General features: G+C 48.8%; 1 protein-coding gene and 1 non-coding gene across 4 annotated transcripts in view; one reads left to right on the top strand and one right to left on the bottom strand.

The window, feature by feature from the left end:
• Positions 1-27,142, top strand: part of KIAA0556 (KIAA0556 ortholog) — a 230,123-nt gene that overhangs the window by 112,138 nt on the left and 90,843 nt on the right. For all 3 annotated transcript variants that reach the window (XM_027526515.1, XM_027526514.1, XM_027526513.1), the window contains 4 exons: positions 7,805-7,936; positions 23,397-23,569; positions 24,544-24,603; positions 26,062-26,168. In XM_027526515.1, the coding sequence (XP_027382316.1) occupies positions 7,805-7,936; positions 23,397-23,569; positions 24,544-24,603; positions 26,062-26,168 (472 nt within the window). The remainder of the gene's footprint in view (positions 1-7,804; positions 7,937-23,396; positions 23,570-24,543; positions 24,604-26,061; positions 26,169-27,142) is intronic.
• On the bottom strand, positions 1,522-1,594 carry TRNAG-UCC. Its single transcript has one exon. It is a non-coding gene; the product is annotated as a tRNA-Gly (tRNA).

Here is a 27,142-nt window from a genome sequence, read left to right as displayed (position 1 = left end):
CCTGACCCCAATCCTCCCAGCATCAGAGTCTTTTCCAATGAGTCAACTCTTCGCATGAGGTGGCCAAAGTACTGGAGTTTCAGCTTTAGCATCATTCCTTCCAAAGAAATCCCAGGGCTGATCTCCTTCAGAATAGACTGGTTGGATCTCCTTGCAGTCCAAGGGACTCTCAAGAGTCTTCTCCAACACCACAGTTCAAAAGCATCAATTCTTCGGCGCTCAGCCTTCTTCACAGTCCAACTCTCACATCCATACATGACCACAGGAAAAACCGTAGCCTTGACTAGATGAACCTTTGTTGGCAAAGTAATGTCTCTGCTTTTGAATATGCTGTCTAGGTTGGTCATAACTTTCCTTCCAGGACTATAGCAGGACTCATATGTCTTCTCCCCTCCCTCCTCCCCTCCCCTCCTTCCTCTTATCTCTGCTTTCTTTCATCTTGGTACCATTCTTACATGGGTTCTCCACATATAGACATAGAATTGAGACACTGGCTTTGCAACTCGATCAGAAAGCGGATTTTTCTTCCTAAAAGTTCTAGAAAATCCCCAGGCTTGGCTCTTGAACCCATACGGGGTGGCAGCTCTGAACTAGTCACTGTGGCTCTGATTGGCCAGGGCCAGCCAACAGGACTGGGGGTATGATTATCACCACCCAAACCACATGGATAGAGATAGGAGTTTCCAAAGAAAATATCAAAGAGCGTCTGAAGGAGAAGGAAAACAGATGGGCACTCATGGCAGTGGTCCACTAGAGAAGGCCTTTCAGGAAAGACCCTAGAAGGGACATTCCTGGCAGCCCAGCGATTAAGGCTTCACCTTCCAGTGCCGGGGTTGTGAGTTTGATCCTTGGTCGGGGAGCTAAGATGCGACATGCCTTGCAGCAAAAAACAAACAAACATAAAACAGAAGCAATATTGTAACAAATTCAACAAAGACTTTAAAAAATGGTCCACATGAAAAAAAAAATCTTAAAAAAAATATAAACCCTAGAAGGTAAAGTCACCAAAACAATTGGTGGGTTTGGGCAGGGAGGGGCCCATCTATAATAGTCCTCCTCTCTGATCCCCAGCTGGCATGGCCTCTGCTTCCTCCTCCCTCTCCGTTCTGAGCTCATTTTCCCCAAAACTGGGTGAACCAAAGAAAAGAAATGAGGGAGTGTTTGAAGTCAGGCAGTGAGCACACTGGTCTGCTCAGGACGCTATAACAATGTACACAGAGCAGAGGTGGCTTCAACAGTCACAGTTATGTATTTTTTCATGGTTATGGAGGCTTGGAGTCCAAGATTAGGGTGTTGGCAAACTTGGTGTCTTCTATGGCTTCTGTCCTTGGATTGCAGATGGCCAGTTTCTCCCTGTGTCTTTACCTGGACTTCCCTCTGAGTGTTCCTGGGTCTTTTTTTTTTTTCCTATAACCTTATCTTATTTATTTATTTTTATTTGGCTGCACTGGGTCTTCATTGGAGCATGCAATATCTTCAGTTGCACCATGCAAACTCTTAGTTGCTACATGTAGACTCTAGTTCCCTGACCAGGGATCGAACCTGAGCCCCCTGCATTGGAAGCACAGAATCCTAACCACTGGATCACCAGGGAAGTCCCCTGTTCTTGGGTCCTGTCTCCTCTTCTTATAAGGACACCAGTCATGTTGGATTAGTGCCTACTCTAAAGGCCTCATTTTATTAATACCTTAACTAGCTCTCTACAGATGCTGTCTCCAAACACAGTCACATTCTGTGTTGCTGGGGGTTAGGACTTGACCATATGAGTCTTGGTGGGGGGACATAATAACAGGCAGATCTGGAAAATCTACACCCCACGGTTGAGGTCTGCAGACAGGAGAACATTTGTCCCTTGGACACGCTCTCTCCTCCTTGCTGGGCTGTTCCCTCCACAGAGATCACTACCTTTCCTTTCCTCTCCACTCTGACCCATGAAACCCAGCTCCTTGCTTTTCCCAGAGGCTGCTTCCTCCAGGAAGCTTTCTTAACACTCCCAGCCCAGCTAGCTAGGTTGCTGCCTCCTCCGCTCCTGTAGCATCATCTGCCCTGGTCTCACTGTCCCCTGTTGCCTTTCTTCCCCTCTGGCCTGTGAGCTCCACCACCAGGGCACAGTCCAGCTCTTCCCTCAATTGCATCTCCAGCATGCAGCCCTCACCTGGCACGTTCAAGTCATTCAGGGATCTTTGTCAAATAAAGCAAGGACTTATGCCCCCTCCACCCACCCCTGCCCCTACCCCACCTGCTGGGTGGCTCAGACAGTAAAGAATCTGCCTGCAATGCAAGAGACCTGGATTCAATCTCTGTGTCAGGAAGTCCCCCTTGGAGGAGGAAATGGCAACCCACTCCACTTCTTGCCTGGAGAAATCCATGGACAGAGGAGCCTGGTGGGCTACAGTCCATGGGGTCGCAAAGAGTCAGACACGACTGAGCACCTGACACTTTCACTTTCATGCCGCCCCGCTAAAGCATCTGGTGATCAGGATAGTGTTGATGCGTTTCTGAGTGAAACCCACTGGGGCTGCATCCTTGCTGTGGCTTGTGTTTCCTCCAAGGGGACAGAAGGAGGGAAAGGCTGTGAAGAGATTGACTGGCCCCTGCCCTGGAAGTGGGGGTTGTGGCAGGGATGGGTGTGGGCATGACATTCACTTCCAGGTGTGGAAGACCAGGTCACTGAAGGAGAGCCGTTGGACCCCAGGCAGTTTAAGAGTCATTGCTGTTTAGTTCCTAAGTCATGCCTGACTCTGCTACCCCATGGACTGTAGCCACCCCCAGGCTCCTCTGTCCATGGGATTTCCCAGCAAGAATACTGGAGTGGGTAGCCATTCCCTTCTCCAGGGAATTTTCCCAACCCAGGAATCAAACCTGGGTCTCCTGCATTGCAGGTCAATTCTTTTACTGCTGAGCCACTGGGAAGCCCTTAAGAGAGATACTTTCCCATAAGCGGAAAGAGAGAACTTCACTTTTTTGCCATTTTAAATTTTTTAACAGATTGCTTGGCAGGCCTCACATTGACCGTGGTGATGTCTGCCAGGAGTGGAGGGCAGTGCACATGCCCCCTACCGCCACCCTCAGCCACTGCTTTCATCTGCAGCTTCTTAGCTTCAGCAGAGGACAGGCTCCCACAGAGGGGAGCAGGCAGGAGGCCTGTTACAAGGTCCCCCCAGACTCTAGCATAGGATTGGAGCTCTGAGCCACTCCTGAGCATTTACTCAAGAGCAGTCAGCAGTAACCTGAAAAGATGTGCCTGGTTCGGGGCTGTTCCTTTATTCATCTGCTGGGCATGTATCATGGCCCAGGTACTATGCCAGGACAGGACGAGCCCAGTCGTTCTCCTACATCACGTAATCCTGGCAGAGAAAACAGACAATAAGCATGCGTGCATGCTTAGTTGCTTAGTCGTGTCTGACTCTTAGCAACCCCATGGACTATAGCCCACCAGGCTCCTCTATCCATGGGGATTCTCCAGGCAAGAGTAGTGGAGTGGGTTGCCATTGCCCTCCTCCAGGGGATCTTCCCAACCTAGGGATCAAACCTACGTCTCTTACATCTCCTGCATTAGCAGGCGGGTTCTTTATCGCTAGTACCTTCTGGGAACCCTGACAATAAGCACATAACCAGATAAATAATAACAATTGCCAACACTGAGTTGTCACTGATATGAGCCAATCACTGTTCCAAGGGCTTTACATATAGTCCCTCGTTCAATCCTCCCCACAAACCCACGGGAAGTCTTGTCATCGCACTCGTTTTGCCTATGGGGAGAATGAAGCACAGAGATGTCAGATGACTCATCCAAGGTCACACAGCCAGGACGGAGCAGAGCAGAAGTGGATCTGCAGCAGTTTGAGCCCGGAGCCTGTGCTGTTAACCTTTCAGTTCAGTTCAGTTGCTTAGTCGTGTCTGACTCTTTGAGACCCCATGGACTGCAGCACACCAGGCTTCCCTGTCCCTCAACTCCTCAACTCCAACTCCTGGAGCTTGCTCAAACTCATGTCCATCAGGTTGGTGATGCCATCCAACCGTCTCATCCTCTGTCATCCCCTTCTCCTCCTGCCTGAGGCTAAATAAATAAACCAGATGAGATTACAAAGTGATGACTCAGCTTTGAGAATCCAGTGAGTAACCCCAGGCCCCTCTGTTTCCCCTTCTAAGTTCTGAAACAAATGAGAGATAGCCATGGGATAGATGAGCAAATGATCACCTTTCCAATTGATAGGATCGGTGGCTAGGCAGTACTGCCCCTCCGCTGTAGACAATCCCCTGGCCCCAGAAGCTAATGGCATCTGGAAGGGGACCATGTGACCTGAGGGCAACCTCTCCCCCCTCCCCTGCCCAGAGGGAGCCCTGATGGCTTCTTGCCCCCACTCTCTCCCATCCTATTCGTCTTCCTTGTGAGCAAGGGGCAGTGAGTGAGTGGCACAGAGAAAGGCAGAAGTTATTTTTCCAGCAACTGGAAAGGGGAGAGTTGGGTCAGGGTCAGGTTAGGAATTCAGGGAGGAGGAAAGAATGGTACTCCGATGGTCTTGAAAGTTGTGAATGTTATAAAACAGGACACTGGCGGGGGAATTAGGGTCAGAGAAGGATGCTGGTAGCTGGAATGGTGAGAACAGCCTTCTCAGAGGAGGTGATGTTTAAATCAGGAATGAGGAGAAGGGGGCAGCCTCGGGAACAGCAATCCAGGTCCAGGGAACAGCAAGCATAAAGGGTTTGAACAGGGAAAGAGCTTGGTGTACCCGAGGACAGAGAAAGGGCCAGTGTGGCTGGAGCTGAGTGAGCCTGGGAAAGGAGGGAGGGGCAGGCGGGAACACGGTACAAAACGAGTGTCCCAGCCTACTTTCCATGAAGACATGAGGATTCTAGGGTTGCACCAAGAGTCTGGGTCCTTTGGTGCCCCAGGAAATAGCCTTGTATAGCCTTCTGATGGCCAAGGTAGACCTCCGCAGCTGCTGGAGGGCCATCTTATGGAGAAGAGGGAGCCGGTAGAAAGGCAGTAAAGTGGTTAAGCAAGCATGCAGTTGCTCAGTTAAGTTGATTTAAGTTGCTCAGTTGTGTTTGACTCTTTGCGACCTCGTGGACTGTAGCCCTCCAGGCTCCTCTGTCCATTGGATTTCCAAGGCAAGAATACTGGAGTGGGTAGCCATTTCCTTCCCCATGGGATCTTCCCAACCTAGGGATCAAACCAGGGTCTCCTGCATTGCAGGCAGATTCTCTACCATCTGAGACACCAGGGAAGCCGAAAGTGGTTAAGGGGAGGGCTCAAACCCTGATTCCATCACTTCCTAGCTCTGTGACCTTGACAAAGTGACTTGCACCTCAGAGCCTTAGTCTGTAATAGTAGATATCAGTTTTCTATGACTGCTGTAGCCAATGAACAAAACAATGCAAATTTATTATCTTATAGTTCTGTGGGTCATAAGTGTGATGGGCCAAAATCGCAGTGTCAACAGGAGGCTCCAGGGGAGAACCTGTTTCCTTGCCTTTTCCGGCTTCTAGAGGCTGCTGCGCACCTTGGCTCCTGGCTCCTTCCTCCACCTCCAAAGCCAGCAGCATTGGTGCTCTGTGGCTTTCTTCTTTGACCCTCCTCATCAGCAGCCCCTTTTCCACTTGTGTGTGTTTTATTGTGGTAGAATATACATAACATTCCTTTATTATTATAACATTCTGTATATAATATTGTAACACCCTACACATAACATTTCTATTCTTTTACCTTCTTCACCATTTTACAAAATTTATTTATTTGCTTTTGGCTGCACTGAATCTTCGTTGCTGCATTCGGAGGCAACTCTCTAGTTGCAGTGGCTTCTCTTTTTTGTGGCCCACGGGCTTAGTTGCCCCGCGGCATGTGGAATCTTCCCGGACCAGGTACTGAACCCATGTCCCCTGCCTTGGCAAGTGGATTCTTAACCACTGGACCACCAGGGAGGTCCCTTCTTCACTGTTTTTTAGAGCACAAATTGGGGTCATGAAGTAGACTCGCACTATATGTAACCATCACCACTGTCTTTCACCAGAAGTTTCTCATCATCCCAAGCTGAAACTTCGTCCCTCTGCCACTCTTAAGTGAAGTGAGTGAAAGTTGCTCAGTCGTGTCTGACTCTTTGTGACCGCGTGGACTATACAGTCCGTGGAATTCTCCAGGCCAGAATGCTGGAGTGGGTAGCCTTTTCCTTCTCCAGGGGATCTTCCCAATCCAGGGATCGAACCCAAGTCTCCTACATTGCAGGTGGATTCTTTACCATCTGAGCCACAAGGGAAGCCCACTTTTAAGGACCCATGTAATTACATTGGGTCCAGCAGGATAATGCAAGATAACCTCCCTAGTTTAAGGTCAGCTGATCAGCACAGTTAATTCCCCTTTGCTTTGTCGCCTAACACTTTCAGGAATTAGGGTGTGGCCAATTTTGAGGTCCATTATTCTGCCTACCCTCCACTCACTAGGATGGCTGGCCAGGGAAATACATGAGAAAGCGTGTGCCAAGGGCCTGGCCCAGTGCTGGGTCGTCTGGAGGAGAACTGAATATATGCTAGCTGTCATTCTTACCATCAGCAGCATATTTTCAGCACTTGGGCAGTCAGTCTCCATTTGAGCATTGGCCCTTTTCCTTTCTTCCTCTTGTCTCATTGGACATGGTGGGTTCTGGCTCACACACACACACACAGGTCTGCCCTTGGGCCCAGGGTGTCAGGACAGCCAGGGACCAGCCACTTCAGAAAGTGTAGAGAAACATATGCCCTTCACAAAGTCAAGGGGGGAATGGCAGAGAAGTTAGTGCAAATCAGACAGACCTCACCCATGTCCCCATTATCTACCCTGAGCTGCCAAGAATCCCACAGGCCCTTGATTCTGGGGCTTCACTCCTTTGGGCCATCACAGACCCCAGGATTTCCTCGGAATTTCAGCAGGAACTTCCCGAGGCTTTCTGCCTTTCCAGGCTGGGGTTCCCAAGTCCAGGAACTACACTCTTCTGCCTGATTTTTCTCTTTAGTCCATTTAGCCACCTGCCTCACCTCCCACCAGCCTGCTTTCCTGCTTTCCCAAGCGTGTCCTCTCATGTGCTTCTTTGTTTAACATTTATTTATTTGGCTGTGCTGGATCTCAGCTGCAGCTCTCAGGATCTTTGCTCTAATTTACGGCATGTGAACTCTTAAGTTGTGGCACGTGGAGTCTATAGTTTCCTGACTGCGGATTGAACCTGGGTCCCCTGCATTGAAAGCGTGGAGTCTTAGCCACCAGGCCACCAGGAAAGTCCCTGTCTTCTCATGTTCTTAAGCCTTTGCTGGTTCTAAAGCCCTGGAACCACTGTCCCCAAACTTGCATACGTGTGTACATGCTCAGTCACTCAGTCACGTTTGCAACGCCAGGGACTCTAGCCCACCAGGCTCTGCTGTCCATGGAGTTCTCCAGGCAAAAATACTGGAGTGGGTTGCCATTTCCTTCTCCAGGGGATCTTCCCCATCCAGGGATTGAACCTGCGTCTCTTGCAGGCGGATTCTTTACCACAGCATCACCTGGTAAGCCCCCTCCCCAAACCTGAGTCATGTTCAAACCTTCATAGTTCTTTTGCCAAATTCACAGCCCACTCGTACTTTTTTTTTTTTTAGCTATTATTTAAACCAGCAAACTTATTTTGTTGTCTGCATTATTCACACCTCTAATTCCAAGCTAGCATGGTGCCAGAGCAGGGGTTCCATTAATATTTGTTGAATGAATAAGTGAACAGACGAATAAACAGATGCCCGAGCAGAATGTGCCATCTCTGCTTGCCCCGTGTGTGACATATAAACAATTGTGTTTTTACAGGTAATAAAAAGGAAAGGAATTTGTCTGCTAAGCGGAAGGACAATGCTGAGGTCTTCATTCCCAGCAAACCTGAGCCACACCCGAGTCCCCAGCCCCCAACCATGTTCCCGGATCAAGACAGGGCGTGCTCAAGTAAGAGTTCTGGGGCTCGTGATCAGGCTTGGCACTGAGCTTGCATCACTCTCATTGGGGTGCCACGAAGGAGGAGTCCTTGCTTCATTACCCTCCTTCCCCAGGCCTGAGCTGATCTTTAGCAAATGTATTATTAGTCAAGGTCTCCAGAGAAGGACTTCCCTGGTGGGCCAGTGGTTAAGACTTTGCCTTCCAAGGCAGGGAGTGCAGGTTCTATTCCTGGTCTGGGAACTAAGATCCCACGTGCCTCGAAGCCCCCCAAAAATCAAAACATGCAACAGAAGCAATATTGTAGCAAATTCAATACAGACTTTAAAAACGGTCCACATTAAAAAAGAAAAAGAAACTTTGAAAAAGAAAAAAGTCTCCAGAGAAACTGAACCAATAGGATGTATATGTATATAGGGAGAAATTTATGTTTTTACTTTTTTAGAATTAGTTAATTTATTGTATTATTTTTGGTTGTGTGGGGCTTTGTTGCTGTGTGCGGGCTTTCTCTAGTTGTGGCAAGCCAGGACCACTGGCTTTGACTGAAGAGCTGGCCTCTGCGTGGCTCAGTTGAGTGGACACATTAAATTAATGGCCATAGTTACTTTCTGGGTCTATAGCTAAGATGTGGTTACGATTGAAAATGTGTTTTATTTTTCTTTTTACTTTTAAATGAATTTTCTTACTTTATATGGGTAACAATGCGCGCAGATGATATTGCATTCTAAAGGTACAAAGGAGTTTATGGTGAAAGATTCATCTGATACCCTTTTAATAAAATCAGGGTGTCTAATGATTGAGCACTTACCTTGAGCCAGCCACCACGTAAGCAATTCTTATATTTACTATATGTTTACTTATAATGTACTTATATACATTATACAGTATGCTAAGTCGCTTCAGTCGTGTCCAACTCTTTGCGACTCCATGGACTGTAGCCTACCATGCTCCTCTGTCCACGGAATTCTCCAGGCAAGAATACTGGAGTGGGTTGCCATGCCCTCCTCCAGGAGGTCTTCTCCACCCAGGGATCAAACCCTTGTCTCTGGCATCTCCAGCATTGGCAGGCGGGTTCTTTACCACTAGCCCCACCCAGGCCTGGACAAGTGCACTCCAAGCTTGAAGCCCTTTTCCAAGCAGCTCAGGCAGATCTTAGGAGGTAGAGGAAGGGGCCACAGTCCTTCCACTTTGCTGAGTGTTTGCTCCCTGCTATGTGAATATTGTCTTGGTTTAGATTCCCCAGAACCAGACTCTGAGATAAAGATTCCAGAACAAGTCATTGAATTGGAAGGTGGTTCCTGGAAGAGGGCTGGAAAGGAAAGGAGCCAAAACTGGCTTCATCACCAGCAAGGTCACTGGCTGGGCAAGTGGAGCACCACTTGGCTGGGGAGCTCCAGCGGTGGGGGGGGCGGGGGGGCAGTGCTGAGCAGAAGCCTGCTCCCCATCCCAGGGTGGATGAGGGACCCTCCTTTCAGTCCTGGGTGTGAGCTGTGTTGACCCTTGAGAGCTCTGGCTCTGGGGATCACGGTTGGAGGTCTGGCCGAGGGACTGTGAGCAGGGGGCACCCAGGCATTCGGTGATTAACCCTTATCAAACCCCACCCAACTGGGAGAAAACACTATACTAATACAAGATATTTGATCTTTTTTTTTTAATTTTCTTACTTTTATTTTTGGCTGTACTGGGTCTTCATTGCTGTGCAGGCTAGTTGTGGGGCACAGGCTTCTCACTGCGGTGGTTTTTCTCCTTGCTAAGCGAGGACTCGAGGGCTGCAGTAGTTGTGGCTCTCAGGCTTAGTTGCTCTGCAGCATGTGGAATCTTCCCAGACCAGGAACCAGACCCATGTCCCCTGCATTGGCTGGCAGTCTTAACCGCTGGACCACCAGGCAAGTCCAAGACAAGGCGTTTTAGATAGCAAGTGATAAAAAGAGTGGACTGAAGGGAAAGTGTCTACATCAATCCATGTAAATGAACTTCCAAAGGTGGTGTGATCACTGGGCGCAGCCGGACCCAGTGATTAAAATGTGTCAGCAGTCTGCCTTTCCCCACCTCCCAGCTCAGCTTTCTCCTTTTTGCCCTTCATTCTGAGAAAAGCTCTTAGACGTGGCGAGAGGGCCACCAGCAGCTCTGGGCCGACAGCCCACTAGCCCAGCAACCCTGGCAGAAAATAGACCTGGCGGGCTCTGCAGCCTGACCACCTGGTGCAAATCCTGCCCTTCTGCCCACCAGCTCTGTGACCTTGGGCAGGTTACTTAACCTCTCTGGGCCTCCTTCGCCCATCTCTCAAATGGAGATAAGAATAGCACTCTGGGGCTTCCCTGGTGGCTCAGTGGTAAAGAATCTGCCTGCCAGTGCAGGAGATATGGGTTGAACCCTTAATCTGGGAAGATTCCATATGCCTCGGAGCAAATAATCACAAGAGAAGCCACCGCAACGAGAAGCCTGGGCACCACAGCTAGAGAGCAGCCCACACTCACGGCAACTAGAGAAGAGCCCATGCAGCAATAAAGACCCAGCTCAGCCTAAATAAATAATTTTTTTTTTTTTTAAAAGAAGAGCACTCTGCCCTGAGGGTCACTGTAAGGATTAAAAGGGTGGATGGATAGTCAGCTTAGAGGAGCACCTGGCTCAAAGCAAGCCCTTGCTCAAGGTCAGCTGGTGGAGAGTGTAACAATTCCTGGGCCATTGTTCCTTCTACACGCAGACTGGCTCCACTGACCACTGCTCAACTCGACAGGACTCCAGTCTGTACTGCTGGTATTCACTCCATATGAAAAATTAATAACGGCTTTTAAATTTCTCCAGAACAAGGTGTTAAATAAAGCCAAAGGCAGTGTGCCATTGTGTAGGAACCTTCCAGAGGCCCTGGTAGAGGGGGAGCAGCCTGGTGGTGGTCAAGCACCCTTCCTGGTTGCCTGCTGGGCTCACTGGGACCTCCCTCCTTCATGTGTGGGCTGCAATCACTAGATACTTACATTTCTGGGTAATACAATGAAGAGCCAGCACTTATAAACCCCTGAATCAGCTCCCAGGCTGTGTTTGGCACCACACATGTTAATCTTACATTTAATCACCCAAACAATCCTGTGTAGTAGGTACTGCTATACTCAACACTATTATACAGAGGAAACCCAGGCACAGAGAGGTTAAGGAATCTTAAAAACCTGGCTGCCGAGTATCTGTCCCTAATCACTGTATCGCATGGCCCCTCATGTGCCAACTAAACCGCTGTTGGCTTGCAACACACCTACATCCGCCTAGTCCTAAACAATGACACACCTAAAGCCCACTGGTTGGAGTCACTTGGTCTATTTTTTCTAATATTCAGTAATATAAATGTAATATAAATATATAACAGTATTTTTAAAATATTTATTTACTTATTTATCTGGCTGCCTTATTTCTTAGTCATGGCATGCAGGCTTAATTCCCCACGGCATGTGGGATCTTAATTCCCTAATCAGGGCTTGACCCTGTGTCCCCTGCATTGGAAGGCGGATTCTCAACCACTGGACCACCAGGGAAGTCCCCTAACTGTTATTATTTTTAAAGTTAAATCAGGTATCAAGTAAAGTCATTTTGAATACTGTATTAGTTTCCTAGGCTGTTGTGACAAGGTACCAAGATCTAATTGGTTTAAGCAATAGAAAGTTATTATCCCATTTCTGGAGGTTGGGAAGTCCCAAATCAAGGTGTCAGCAGGACCATGTTCCTTCTGAAGGCACCAGGGATGAGCCTGCTCCAGGCTTCTCTCTACCTCCTGACAGTTCCTTGCTTTGTGACAACGTAACTCCAGCATTCACCTGCTGCTTTCCCGTGTACACCTCTGTCTCTGGGTTCAAGTTTACTCTCTTTATAAGGACACCAGTCATGTTTGATTGAGGCCCACCGTAATGACCTCAGCTTAACCTGGTCATCAGCAAAGACCCTATTTCCAAATAAGGTGATGTCCACAGGTCCTAGGGGTTTGTCTTCAACAAGTCAACAGGTAACACATACCTTGATGTGTGGCATTTTGAGAAGTGGAGCTTCATTAATTATTTATAATCTGCCTTTCTCCAGGAAGTTCTGACATGAGAAATTGGGTAGTGCAAGAAGACTTTAACAAATACGTAAGGAAATGAAGGTAAAGGGAACACAAGAGTAGGAACAATAAGATGACGCCAGGGGGTAAACAAATGATGTCTGAGGCGGGGTCACAGGCGTGACTGTGAGCTTCCTGGCCACCATGGCGAAGAAGCGTGCCTTCGCATACACAGTGGGTCCATCTGATAAATATCGGGTTACCAGCTGTCCCCGGTACGTGGTTCTTAGCTTGTCCCATTGACTCCCTTAAAGAGGACGCTGAGGTGGTGGAATCCTCATTTTCAACAGATTTGGAGCTCAGCCTTTATCTGATAAAGGTGCATGCTCCTACATAAGCCAAATTTGAAGAAAAGAAAGTTGAAAACCATTGTGTTGCACCACCCTTACACTGAAATGGGATGACATTGCAGCCACATGTCACACACGGATGAGGTTCTAAAGGTCAAGGAAGTACAGGTGCCAAATCTACCCTTGAAATCCCTCCAACTGATGATCAAGTGTAGCATATATGCTGCTCTACCTAGAAAACCCCATGCAGACATATTATCTTTCCTTAAGCCCAGGAGAGTCGTTGCTCCTCCAGGGTGGGGACGACCAAAGCTTCTTGGCTGAGCCCCAGATGAAGCAGTTGGATATGTTTAGAGCCTGGGTTGTAGGAAAAATGTGTTTTTAAGCACTGGCGTTACGCTGAGGTCCCTGGGATGTCCATGCCTCCGAGGCACAGGACCTTGACTTGCTGCAAGGACAGAAGAACCAAACCCACTTAGCCTTTTCCAGGAGAAACCTGTACTGCTTAGATGCTTTACTTTCTGTTTGTGGGAGGATGTCTTTTGCGAGGGGCATACAAAATCAGCCTTTTCATGTCTTCTGGTGAACTGAACCTTTTATCTCCATGTACTGTCTCTTTTTTACTCTAAAAATGCTTTTGTCTTTAAGTCAACCGGCTTTCTGTTGGTTCGTGTTTATGTGGTGTGTCTTCTTTCTTTTTTTAATCTTCTATGTGGTGCATCTTTTTTCATCCTCTTATTTTCAAACTTTCTGCATCCTTACACTGGGGTTTATCTCTTGTAAACAACATGTAATTGGTTTTTATTTTTATCCTCTAACAATCTATGTGTTGTAATGGGCACATTTAGTCCATTTACATTTAATGTAATTGCTGATAGATTTTATTTTAAATCTACCATCTTATTGTTTGTTTTTATTTGTTCCGCCTCTTTTATGTTCCTTTTTTCCTCTCCTTTCTTGCCCTATTCTGAACTGATTACTTTATATTATCCCTCTTTTTCTTCTCTATTAGCTTGTTAGTTATACATTCTTTTATTATCCTTTAGTCATTACCAGAGATTGCAACATGCATTCTTGACTTATTAGCATCTCCTTTAAATTAGCAAGTTTACTGCTGCTCATTCAGTGGAGACCTTACAAGTCTAACTCCATTTACCCCTCTCCAAAATTAAATGCTTATTGTCATGCATTTTAATTCTCTGTAAATATTCACCAGACATCATTATTATTACTGTTGTTGTTACAATAGTCAACTGTAATTTGGATTTGCTTGTATTGCTGTGCCCTTCACTCCTGACTATTTCTGGGCCACCCTGATTCTCAGACTGGAGCCCCAAGTCTGTCACCAGCTCTGTGCAGTTTCTCAGCTTTGCAGAAGCTCTTAGAATCAGCAGCACCTTGAGGGGAAGCACTTCCCAGGTGCTGAGTTCACCTCTCTGGGTTTCTCATTTCCTGCCTGTAACCCTTCATAGTCTTATTCACTCTCCATGCCTTCAAACAGATTTCTCTTTATAAACAGAGTTTCATAATACTATTTGGTCCAGGCTTTCTGCTTGTGTTCCAAGGATGGGTTGATCTGGATTAGCTAGCTAGCTAGCCATTACCATAAGTGTAACCTATGGCCTGCACTCTTAAAAGAGTTATTTCTCTCCTTGTCCCTTTATCTGTGACCAAAGTCATAAAATTGAATTTGTGTCAATTAAATGTACATATAGGCAACTCCACGAGAGTTTAATTCCTCTCTATCACTATAATTATCCCTGCTTCTAATGAAAGGGCCTCATGTCTTGGATTACTTTGGTCTCGATCAAATAGCCTTTCAGGAAAGGACCTGTTGTCTTGTTGCGGGTGAGAGAACATTAGTCTTTAATGTAGAAAGTTTACTGTCCAAGGTGTCAGAGTGCTTTAGGGAAGTGATATATCTGAACCACTTTTCCCAGACAAGCTGCCAACGTAGAAATAAAGTAACACCCCTCAGCATGAGTGAATTAGAAGATCTTGACAGCCCTGCAGTTAGCATTGCTGTCAAGAAGACCTGCTGCAGAAAGACCATTCTGCCAAAGTCCAGGGTCTCATAATACGTGTCAGTGTTCACGATTAACAGCAAGGGTCAGAAATCCAAACCGGCTGAAGCAACAAGGGAAAATGTATTGCTCACAGATCTGAAAAGTCTGGGACTATAATCTAGCTTCAGGCATGGTGGGATCCAGGTGTTCAGACAATGCTATCACCAGGAAGGTGTTTCTTTATCACTTAGCTCTACTCTCCTCTAATCCAGTGCATCTCAGACTTGAACATGCATCAGAATTATGTGATAAATAAGCAAATTAACACCCCATTTTTGGACCCTGCCCCAGTTTCTAATTCAGTGCATCTAGGGTGGAACATAAGTGTTTTAATTCTTAGTAAGTTCCAGGTGATACTGATTTTACTGCTCCAGGGACCACACTTTGGGAACCACATCTATAGTCTCAGGCACGGCCCAGAGATGGTCCCTGGTGGCTCCTCTTCCTAACAGTCCCAGAAGAGTCCAAGAACCATCTCTCCCCTGAACTGATCTCTAAACTCCACAGTCAAGGAGAGGCACCTGTTTTCTTGTGGGCCCAGACAGGGCCAGGAGTGGGGGTAGATGCAGTTGCCTCCAAACCATGTGGACTGAGAAGCTGGGGAAGAGGTGGTTCCCTGAAGGAAAACATGGATGCCATGAAGGTCACTGTCTCTGGAGCCAGAAAGTAACTGCTGCTCATTTCATATAAAAATTAACTACACAGGACATTTTGCTACAAATTCTTCAGAGGCCAGGTATGGAGCAAAGGACTGTAATATGCAAGAGGAAAGAGTAGAAGTTGCTTAGTCAGTGAGGAGGAGATTGGGGGCTGACACCTTCCTTGAACATCATTAAAAATCATGTGCATTCCTGAACTCACGATGAGACAGCAGCGGAAAGATGAGTGTTAAGGGCTGCAGAGAGCATCTGCCCCTAGAGGCCCCCAAACAAGCTTTAGAGATGAGATGAGCACAGGCTTTGACAAGCCAGGTGTAACAGCTATCTCCTGCTGCCTGACAATCCCCTCCACGCTATAGTGGCTGCAAGCAACAATGCTTTTTATTATTGCTGCGGGTGGACTGGCTGGTTCCATAGTGAGCTAGTGGGCTGGATGAGCTCACATGGCCTCACTCACAGTGTCTGGCAGGCCCCCTGGCCCAAGGACCTCAGCTGGGACAATTTATCTCTGCTCCATGTGGTCTCATTATCCAGCACCTGGGGGTCTCTAGGCAGCCAGAGAGAACACGCCTCAGCATGTAAGTGCTTTTTAAAGGATCTGCTCAGTTGTGACTGCGAAGGACCTGTTGGCCAAAGGAAGTCACCAGGCCAAGCCCAGCTAGAGAAATAGGCTCCAGCTACCTCTTGATGGGGGGGCTTCCCAAGTGGTGCTAGTGGTAAAAACAAACAAACAAACAAACAAACAAACAACAAAAAAAAAACGGCCTGCCAATGCAGGAGACCTGAGACCCAGATTTGATCCCTGGGTCAGCAAGATCCCCTGGAGGAGGACATGGCAACCCACTCCAGTGTTCTTGCCTGGAGAATCCCCATGGACAGAGGAGCCTGGCGGGCTACAGTCCATAGGGTTGCAGAGTCAGACATGACTGAAGCAACTGAGCAAGCACTCACCTCTTGATGGAGGGTGTGGCAGTGTCACAGCATGATGCGGCATGTTGCATGTGGGAGTCGTTTGTGGTCATTTGTCACAGTCTCCTGAACCATGGGAAGCAGGTAATGGATGAGACTGTGTGTGCATTCTCAGTGAGTCAGGTTAAAATGCACAGAGGCTCTGGAGCACTCAGATGTCAGAGATCCTCCCAGCAGGCAGCCCCCATCCCCCTCCTGGCTGGATTTCAGAGGGAGTGTGGGCAGCTCAAGACAGAACGGGGCTAAGTCAGCCATTTCCCTAGACCTTTCACCATACACATCACGCAGTTGCCAGTCTGAGGGGCATGTGACCACCACTGTGGAAACTGGAGGGCCAATGCCCTGCCTACAGGGGGCGCCGCTCCCCACCTCATAGCTGCCATGTAGGCATGCATGGCAAGGGCTGTCAGGTCACATGACTTTTCAAGAGAGGCCAGGAATCCCGATTTTCACGTGAATTTCCTCTTTTTTAAAAAAATGTATTTTAACTTAACATCTGTTTCCAATTACAAAAGTCACTCAACACAATCTACAGGCTTGCCTCAGCCACTGGGCTTTGGGTCTATGAGCTCTGCACTAGACCTGTGTGATTCTCAGATGTAATGTTTGCCATTTCATCGGATTCCCGGCTGACCTCAAAGACCACTTGCCTCTGGGAAGGGGCCATTTTGCTAAGACTCTGAATCACTGAGTGACAGCCAGCGGGTGGGGAGAAGCTGCCTGGCTGGAGAGCCAACTGGACAGCCCACGTCTCTCGTCTTCTTTGTGACATGTGCTGCGTTCACGGTAAATCTCCTCAGTTGATACGCTCTTGTTTCCAGAGATGAAAGCCAAGTTCTAGCGAAGCGAGGAGAAAGTGCAGTTCACAGAAGAGGGGTAGTTTTCAACCAGAAAAGAGCAGCTTTGGGATAAATTTAAATGTACCATTTGGCTTTTGCTGGTGGCACTGATCTATTGTGTGAATAAATCCACTGTTCTCCACAGCTGTGATGAGAATAAATCCAGCCTCACATGGGCTCAGGCCGGTGCAGAAACAGCTCACCCAAATGAGCAAGGGGAAGTTCCAACGAAATCAAAAGGCGGCACCCTCATGTGCAATGAGGAGATGCAGTCCACACAGCCCGGCAGCGGGGGTGTGAATCAGGAGGACGCGGGCAGTGTGTACACATTTCTGGGCAGCCATGGGTGGGGAGAACTCTGGTAGTGGAGCTGCGGCACTGACCTTCACTGGGAGAAAGGCTGATTTAATTTTTAAAAGCATCTTCTTAGCATAATATGACTCAAAGGGCACAGGCAGGACCCAACAACCATGTTGTCGCGGGAGCGTTCCCTCCCAAATGAAATACACTCAGGGCAGAAGGGTTTGTGCAGGTAAAACTGGACCCTGCGTGAAGAAAATGCCTTCCTGGTTATCCTTTCCCAAGAAAAGGAAAGTGTAAGGCTACAGATAATTGTCTTAGATGCGCCGCTCCACCCCAGCCCCAGGTCACTGAGATGTGAGAGGAGGAGGCTTTTGCCCACGTGGTGGTGGTGGTTTACTCGCTCAGTTGTATCCAACTCTTGCGACCTCTTCGACTGCAGCCTGCCAGGCTCCTCTGTCCATGGAATTTTCCAGGCAAGAACACTGGAGCGGGTTGCCATTTCCTACTCCAGGGGATCTTCCCAACCCAGGGATCAAACCCGGGTCTCCCACATTGCAGGCAGATTCTTTACCTTCTGAGCCACCTGGGAAGTCCCACATAGTGATAGTAAAAAGGCACAGGCCACCACGTAGTGCCGCTTTTTTGACTGACTTTGTAAGTGTTCTAAGCAGGAAATGCAGAAGGAGCTTACGGGAGAATGGATACTTGTGTTATGTATGGCTCAGTCCCTTTGATGTCCACCTGGAAGTATCACAACACTGTTCATTGGCTGTGTGTGTGTGTATGTTCAGTCGCTCAGCCTGGCAGGTTCTTCTGCCCGTGGAATTTTCCAGGCAAGAATACTGGAGTAGGCTGCCATTTCCTATTCCATCATTGGCTATACCTCAGTACAAAATAAAAAGTTTAGTAAGAAAAAGTCACAAACATCCAAAAAGGAAAAAGAAGGAACTTATGAATCGCCCAGGTTCTCCTTATCCTTGTGCTGCCAGAATCTCGCACTGACACTGGGGTTTGTACCCCTAGATCAGAGTGTTGATGTGTTTGTTTAACTGTACACAAGCTCTTCAGCCCTTATTTATGGGGTCTTCTCTAGGATCTGAAGGGACCTTGAATTTCTCAGCTCTGCTTTATTGCAGATGGTGGAGGGAACAATATGTTTTATGGACATTCACAGATACTGAGACTGACAAGGTTCAGAGTTGAAATCACTTTCCACCCATTAATCGCGCTGGGAACCAGGGTGTAGCATTAAACAGGTAGGCATGGCCTCCTGGAGTGGCAGGAGGCCTCTAAGGCGTAGCTGGCCCTGGGGTCCCATGAGAGCCCATCTGAGGCCTCTCCAGCCCTGCTGCCCACCAGACTTCCCCTCGCTCCCCCAGCCCAGCCCCCGTGCCATTCCTCAGTGTGCCAAACCCCTCCCACCACAGGGCCTTGGCATCTGCTGCCCCCTTGACCTGGAGGAGCCTCCCCATCTGGGTGTTCACAAGGCTCAGCACTCTAAGGTCTCCACTCAGATGTCACCTCCCCTGACTGAGGCTCTGAAATAGTTTCCTTCCCCTCCTGTCATCTCCGGCCTTGATTTTCCTCCCAGAACGCGTCACCTACTGCCGGCCTGTCCTGTGCACTGATCCACGTCTGTCTCCGCCCCGTGACTGGGAGGTCTGTGAGGATGGGCTGCGCCTGTTCACCCACGTCTGTGCCCCCCACCCACCCAGACCAGCATCTCATCTCACAGTGTAGTGACAGTCGAGAGCCTGTGGCATTAATGCCTGTGCCACGTGGGGAGCCCGTTTCTGCTTCAGCTCCCCTTGGGGTGAGGGTGCACTGATGCTTCAGGATTCCTCAGTTCCAGCTCCAGAGGAGCCCACGGCCATGCCTTCCTTTCACCCTCTTTTCCATCCCCCAGCTGCTTCAGGGACCTGCGTGAGGAAGATCCCAGTGGCCTTACCACACCCCCTGGACCCGCCGTGTTTCCATAGCAATGCGGGTCCCCACCTTCATCAGCTCCCTCCAGCTCTCACCTGCTCATCCCTCAAGGGGCAGAGCAGGCCGAGTAGCTGATAAGAAAGGAAAACAGTTAAAGCAGCCTTGACCAGGGAGACCGGAATCCCCAGGTCACGTTGCCGGCAGTGCTTACCATCTGTCCCCAGGAGCAGCACTTGAGCCACGGCAAACATCAGAGTCAGAATGACCCACCACCGCTATCACCCAGGCCAGCCTGCCACCCAAAGGCCCATAAAGGTTCCTTTGGGTGCCCTTGACTTGCCTGGGGGAGTAGCTTGGACTTGCCATGACCTATATCAGACCAGCCCTTGAGTTCTGTTGGCTTTCATGTTTCCTAAAAACTGGAGTACTTTATGAACAAATACAATTTAGGGTTCAGTTCAGTTGCTCAGTCGTGTCTGACTCTGCGACCCCATGGACTGCAGCATGCCAGGCTTCCCTGTCCATCACTAACTCCCGGAACTTGCTCAAACTCATGTCCATCGAGTCGGTGATGCCATCCAACCAACTCATCCTCTGTCATTTCATATTCTAGCTTTTCATTTCATATTCTAGCTTTTCTTTGGGAAAAAAAGTTGGCAACACTAGAAGCACAGCACTATCTATCTGGTAGGTGTTGGCTGGAGCTTGGCGGTGGCTCAGCTGTTCCTCCCCATCTCCCCCACTCTCTCCTTCTTCCCCACCCCCCAAATTCAGTCTCAATTACTCAGTAATTAATAAGTAATTACTTAGTCCCCAGACATTCACCTTGAAAACCCCTCTACTGGATGCCTGGTAGAAATTGGTGTCCCTTCCTTTTAGCTTAGGTTTTCCATCAGCCCAATGGCAACCCACTCCAGTATTCTTGCCTGGAGAATCCCATGGACAGAGGAGCCTGGCGGGTTATAGTCCATGGGGTCACAAAAGAGTCAGGCGTGACTGGACGAGCACGCACGTGCCGCACCTTTTCTGTCAGCCCAGTGTCTGGCTGTCCTGGAAGCCACCCCAGTAGAGCTGCTGTGTGTGTCCTTCCCTCTCCAGCCAAAGCCATTCTTGATGTTGCTACTTGAACTCTCATTTAGATGCAAAATACAACAGAACATAGCAGGAGGGTAAAGGGCTCCAGCTGAATCTTTGATAACCATGGGCGCCTGTTTACTGAGGTCATGGGGATTGAAGGCTGCTGGTTTTTTAACAAGTCTTTGCACCAGGCCAGATATATATATGTAGTCCATATAGTCAAAGTATGGTTTTTCCAGTAGTCATGTACTGATGTGAGAGTTGGACCATCAAGAAGACTGAGCACCAAAGAATTGATGCTTTTGAACTGTGGTGCTGGAGAAGACTCTTGAGAGTCCCTTCGACAGCAAGGAGATCAAAGCAGTCAATCCTAAAGGAAATCAACCCTGAATATTCATGAGAAGGACTGATGCTGAAGGTGAAGCTCCAGTACTTTGGCCACCTGATGCAAAGGGCCAACTCATTGGAAAAGGCTCTGATGCTGGGGAAGATTGAAGGCAGGAGGAGAAGGGGATGACAGAGGATGAGATGGTTGAATGGCATCACTGACTCAATGCACCTGAGTTTGAGCAAACTCTGAGAGATGTTGAAGGACTGGGAAGCCTGCAGACACAACTGCAGGACTGGGAAGCCTGCAGTTCATGGGGTCGCAAAGAGTTGGACAAGACTTAGTGACCGAACAACAACAAAACCCCAGAGGATTCATACATGTTAATTCCCAGTTATTTGGTTATAAACCAACGTTAATGTCAATCCTTGATACTATTGTTTGTTTTTCTGTGGATTTTTTTGTTGTTGTTTTGCCTGTACTGAGTCTTCGTTTCTGCCCATGAGTCTCGGGAAGCAGGGGTTACGCTTCATTGCCGTGCACAGGCTTCCCTCATTGCGGTGGCTTCTCCTGTTGCAGAGCATGGGCTTTAGGCACGCAGGCTCAGTAGTTGTGGTGCACAGGCTTAGTTACTCCGGTGTGTGGGATCTTCCCAGATCAGGGGTTGAACGTTCCCTGCATTGGCAGGTGGAATCTTAACCACGAGGCCACCAGGGAGGTCAGGAGACTATTGTTAAGTGGTGCCATCCAGTTGCCGATGTTGAATTCATGTCTCCAGCCCAGACCACCCTCCCAAACTTCACACTCATGTGTGTGCAGGCCAACTGGACAGCTCCACCCTGATGCCAATCACATCTCTCGGTTCCAAGCTGCCCTTGCTCTTCTCTTCCAAACCTGCTCCTCCCACAGCCCTCCCCAGCTCAACCAAGAGCAACCCCATCATCTACTTCCTCAGACCAAAGTCTTGGAGTCATCCTTGTCTCCTCTCTTTCTGTACCCACCACATCTACTCTGGCCGGAAATCCTGTTGGCTCCATCTGTAACATACACGCAGAAACTGACCACACTCTATGTCGCCCCTCCCCTGCACAGCTGCAGGAGCCTGGCCCCTCTGCTTTCCCCTTCATCTCCCTTCATTCTGGTCTCCATTCAGCACCTAAGTCAGATCAGGTCCCCTGCTCTAGAGCCTTTGACTCCTCAGTTCTCTCAGAGTTATGACCTTACAGTGTCTTCCAAGGCCCTGTGTGACCTGTCCTCCCCACCCCTTCTCAAATCTCTCCCTTCGCACTGGTGTGTGGACCACACTTCCCCAGTGCTCAGCGAGGCCCATCTTGCCATCCTGTACTTTCCATCTCTGTTACCCTGCTCTGTTTTTATTGTTTTTCCCTATCATCTCCTGGCATGGAACACCCTAGACTATTTATTGTTTCTCCAGCTATTGCCTCCCTCCACAAAGGTGAGACTCTTGGTCTGTCTGGTCACCGCTGTCCCCAGTACTAACAACAGAGCCTGGCAGAGTGGCACTCAATATATATTTGCCTAGAGGATGAAATTCAGTAGGTTAAAGCCTCTTTAAACATCCCAATGGCAACATTTTGAGCAGTTCTGTTTTTAAATAGAGATTAAAAAAAAAAAAAAAACAGAATCCAAATATGAGTAATTGAGATGTTATCATAAGACACCCCACATGTTCATTGCCTAACCTAGGCAATAGTCAGTTGATGGCCAATTTCACCTGTGACCCCACCCATTCCCCACCTGATTATGAAGCAAATTCAGTCGTCATGTTTATCTGTAGATATTTTAGAATGCCTTTTGTTTTTTACAGCTGCATAGTATTCCACTGGGTGAACAAATCACCCAGGGATAGTACCTACGTGCTGGGGCTTCCCTGGTGGCTCAGTGGTAAAGAACCCACTTGGCAGGAGACTTGGGTTTGATCCCTGGGTCAGGAAGACCCCCTTGAGGAGGAAGTGGTAACCCACTGCAGTATTCTTGCCTGGGAAATCCCACGGACAGAAGGAGCCTGGAAGGCAATAGTCCATGGAGTCGCAAAAGAGTCAGACACAACTTAGTGACTAAACAAGAACAACAGAACATAACGTGATGTATTTTTTTTTCAACCAGTCTTGTTGGGTACTTTTTGCATATCACTTTATAAAGTCACTGTTCACTCATTAGAACTTCTACCATCAACTTCAGTTTTGCAATACTTTTTTTCTTCAACTGAAGAGTAGTTTCTTTGTAAATCTTGTTACCCACACAAAAACAAAATAAACTAAAGCACAATGATTCCGAACCACCCGTTCTTCTCCACAATATTAGGGATTATTCTTTATAGGCACTTTGCTAGATGTCTAATTTTTTAACTTTTTATTTCGATTTTGGATGTAAAGGCAAACTGCAAGGACAGTACAACCAACACCCCCATCCCCCCAGGTTCACCACTTGCTAACATTTTGCTGCGGTTGCTTTATGTTTGCTCTCTCATTTGAGATTAAATTGTAGACAGCATTCCCCTTTACCCTGAACACTGCAGTATGTATCTCCTAAGGACGGGGGCATTCATCTTCCATCGCTACAGTGTACTTACATGTGACATTCAGGATATCTAGCATTAATACAATACTGTTATCCAAGCCACAGCCTCTACTCGGATTTCTCCACTTGCTACAATTATGTTCTTTAGTGTGATGTCTGCCCACCCAGGATCCACCCCCAGGATTGCTATTGCATTCAGCTGCCGTTTCTGCCCCAGCCCCTTTCATCCGGAGCATCTCTCCAGTTTATCTTTGTCTTTCTTGACCTTTACATTTTTGGAGAGTACAGGCCAGTTGTTTTATAGAATGTTCCTCAGTTTGAGTCTAATCGATTTGGAGCAACCCTCCCAGAATGCAGTCTAAAGCAGAACCCCCTGCTTTCCGCCCCCAGGACCCGGGAGCCGCCGAGAGAGACCCCTATCCGCAACCCGGAAACCAGTGCGCGAGGATGAGGACCGAGAGGAAGATGCCTCGGCTGTGCTGAGAGCCATCCAGGTGGAGAACGAGGCCCTGCAGAGGGCGATCCTCAGCAGAAAGTCTGAGCCCCCCACCAGCCCACCGCAGGTGCGTTCCCTGCAGCGGGAAAGCATGGAGTAGGACTCGGGCTACTCGGGGACCAGGCGGTGTCTGAGCCGTGCTTGCCGAGAGCACGTGGTTAGGAGAGAGAGCTGTGGGGGCGCCCCTGACCTCACACCAATCAGCCTGTCCACTGCCTGATTCTCGCTGACCCATCCAAGTCCCCATTTCCTCCGCCTCCTTTCCATCTTTTGGTCCTAAGTGCTTCCAGTCCTTGCTGATTTCCCTGCAAACCCTGAACACCTTAAACCAGGGTTGTAGACTGGTACATCAGAGAAAGAATGGAGACAACAGCCACCTCTGGCTGCTCTGGAAAGACCCCCTTTCCCAGAGCATGAGCCCTTCCGGCCTCAGCAGTCCTCACCACTCCCTAAAGCCCCGCCCCTGGCCTGCTTCACCTACTTGGGAAGCTCCCCCACCCCTGGCCCTACAGGAGTTTAAGTTGGCGCCCACAGCCTTGGCATTTGAGCAGCAAACAGAAAGATGGGTGATGGGGTGGACTGGGGGGCTTCAGGCATGCCTCGGTGTCCACATCCTTTCTCAGAAGCGTGTTCCCTGACTCACCTGTTGAAACCCTTTGCCTTAACTTGCTCCGCTTGACGCTCACAGTAGTCCTGAGACAGGTAGGACTGGTTTCATGACCCTGTTTTCTAGATATGGCTGATGGCACCCAGGAATCAGAGGGGCTTTCTCGGGGCATGTCTGTCTATGGCAGTGGCTGAGATCTGAGTCCCTACAAGCCTAGAGCCCCATCCACACCACCAGTTGCTCCCCAGGCCCTGTCTCAGGCTACTCTTTGGGGCTATCATCAAGCATCATCTGTTGCCTATTTTCTTGGTGCTCAGCCCTATGCCCCCGACATTCGCGTCTGTGATCCCAAGACGGTCTTTGTCTCTGTCGGTGAAGGGGGTGCAGTGGATGGCTTTATTCTGACCTCAGATCATGTGATTCCATCATTCCAGGACACAGAGGGACCACGAGCAAAGTCCTGGACCAGTCTGCTCAAGGAGGAGACCCCTGAGGTCAGTGAAGTCCTGAGAGGAACAATAGAGCGCCGTGCCCAACAGCGCCCGACAGTCTCGAGAGGGCCTCCCTGCCACGGTCCCAGCGGGCCCTCACTGTGCTTCCTGAGCATGCCGGCATTCTGCCCATCTCCCAGCTCGGGAGACCCGGGCTGGAGCGCTTTGCCCATGAGTATGAGCGGAAGCCAGAACTCACCCAGGCCTGCTGACTCCCAGTCCCTTGTTAGGTTTCTATTTTTTTCACAAGATAATACAAAAACAGATCTTAGTATCCCAGATAAATATATATATCTGCCTAGTTGGATTAGGCCAATTTTAGCAAAGGTGGCCCCAGGAAAGATGGATTTGAGTTAATAAAACAGCTGGGAATGTCTTTGCTAGTGTGCCCAAGGCTACTCCACGTCCTCAGAATACAGAGGTGGCCGAGACAGACCAGATTAGCCCCTGGCCTCAGGGAGCTTGCAGCCAACGTTGCAATTAAGCCATCCATAACCCGGTGACTTCAGAGAGAGATGACAATAAACGGTGCTAAAGGTTAGGGTGGGAGACTGTGGGATGGTGGCTGCCTCCCACGGGGTGGTCTGAGGAGGCCCCTTGGAAGGCATCCGGTCTAGGCTGAGCCCTGTCTATTAAGAAGGAGTCAGCCAGCAAGAGAACAGCATTCCCTGTGGAAGGAACGGGGGAAAGCTTTGAAGTGGGAATGAGCCTAGCCCAATCCGGGAGGGGAGGAACTCCTGGAGGAGAAGAGGGCAGGGGAAGTAGGGGGTGGGCAGTGGGGAACTGGAGAGAGAGCTCATGAAATAGAGTGCTAGGCAGGGCAGCACCCCAGAGCAACACTATGGTTTTCTTTTTGCAACCCTCCTGCTTTTTCTATTATTTCCTGGTCCTCTGAAACTGTTGCCAGTCAATATTTCTGACAGGTTTGCCACACTGCCTACCCTGTGGTCCAGGATTTCTGGATGACCTGACCCCTGATTCACAGAGCTTCCAATGACTACAATTACTTGCAGATAGAGACCAAAGCACGTTTTTAGTTCAGATGATAAATGAAAAAGAAGGGAAAAAGGCTTGGAGGATTGAAAATCAAAGGGTCTAATGTTACTGGAATTCTCCACAGAGTCCCATTACTTTGTGGCAAACAGCACAGAGGTTCACTGGAGGTGGGCAAAGGTTTTGATGAGAGAGAAATTTTTCAATAGCTCATTGAAGCTGATCATTCCCTGGGACTTCCCAGATCATAAGAAACGGAGACCCCGTCTTTTGCCGAAGATCGTGTGAGGGTTTTCTAGAAATCTAATCAGCCCCAGGCAGCTGCTGTTACCTCATTCCAGCTCCTAGTTGCCCACAACGGGGCTGATGATCTGTGGAACGTGTCCTTTTGACCATGGCTCTGCTGTGGCTTGGGCCAGGAGGGTCGCCTCAGACATCTGTCTCATGAGCCTTTGCATCCTTCCTCAGCTGCCTCCCATCACCACAGTGACCAGCACGCAGGAGCCAGCCAGGGCAGCAGGGGGAGCCAGAGCCGTCAGTGAAGCCATCGACAGAATTGGCCTTTTGGGGAGCAGGTACTTATCTAAGCGGCTTCAGAACGAAAACAAGCAGCCCATAGTCATGCAGCCATGAGAATCTTATTAACTGAGGTTTTTCTTTGCATTTCCTATATGATTCCAGACCATTTAAAGCTGGTTGCTTAGACTGTATCCCCCCTCCCCCTCCCTTCAGCCCAGAAGCATGAAATTGACTTGATTGCTTTCAGACCCGTCTCTTGGCTTTTTGGGTTTGGTTCAGCCAGTGTAAAACTTCAATCTTCTCCGAGCTTTCCAGGGAAGCAGCCCACACGGCAGGCAGTGACCCAAAGCAGTGCCCTTTGAACCTTCTTTTCTCTATTCAGAGTTCGTTCAAACTCTGCTTTCTAGTCCCTTCACACGTAGCTTCAGTGATCGGCACTGTCAGATTTTATTATCAAAATAAAGGCTTTCCTCTAGTCTTCGGGCCACATCGATCTTCAGAAAGATGCACCAGCCGGAGCCAGTAGGTTCAAGAATGCACTCGTACCCCGCCGCACTCCGCAGGCTGCCGTGGAGAGTGGGCGCATGCTAGGCTGTGCAGTGCTGAGGGGCGAGAGCAGCTGGAGTCCAGCCTGCGTGGTGGTCGCTAAGCTGAGGCTCTGGCCTGGGGCTGCATCAGCCCTGAAAGATGGGGGCTTTTTCTTTGCATGAAGGAGGAGTTTCCTGGCCAAGCTTCATACTCTCCAGATCTATGTCCACCCAGAGGCAGTTTGCCTTTGATAATTTCTAGAAAAATTCTGAATAGGCTAAAGGCACCACTAGCCATTCCTCCAGGAGTCTGCAGACCCCAGATCGGAAACCATGCTGTGAACCCCTGTGACCATAAATCAGAACTTGAAGTTTCCTCCAGGAGCGAAAGGGCTGAGCCATGAGGATGTATCACATCAGATACAGTTTTATTTACAAGTGCTTCTTTCTTTGTCCTCAAGATCCTTTGTGCTTCAGGGTCTTGGGGATTCTCAGCCTTAAAC

The sequence above is a fragment of the Bos indicus x Bos taurus genome, chromosome 25 (genome assembly GCF_003369695.1).
Source record: "Bos indicus x Bos taurus breed Angus x Brahman F1 hybrid chromosome 25, Bos_hybrid_MaternalHap_v2.0, whole genome shotgun sequence".
Taxonomy (NCBI): domain Eukaryota; kingdom Metazoa; phylum Chordata; class Mammalia; order Artiodactyla; family Bovidae; genus Bos; species Bos indicus x Bos taurus.
The sequence above is the reverse complement of the archived record's forward strand: the minus strand, read 5'-3'. Positions and strand labels throughout refer to the sequence as shown.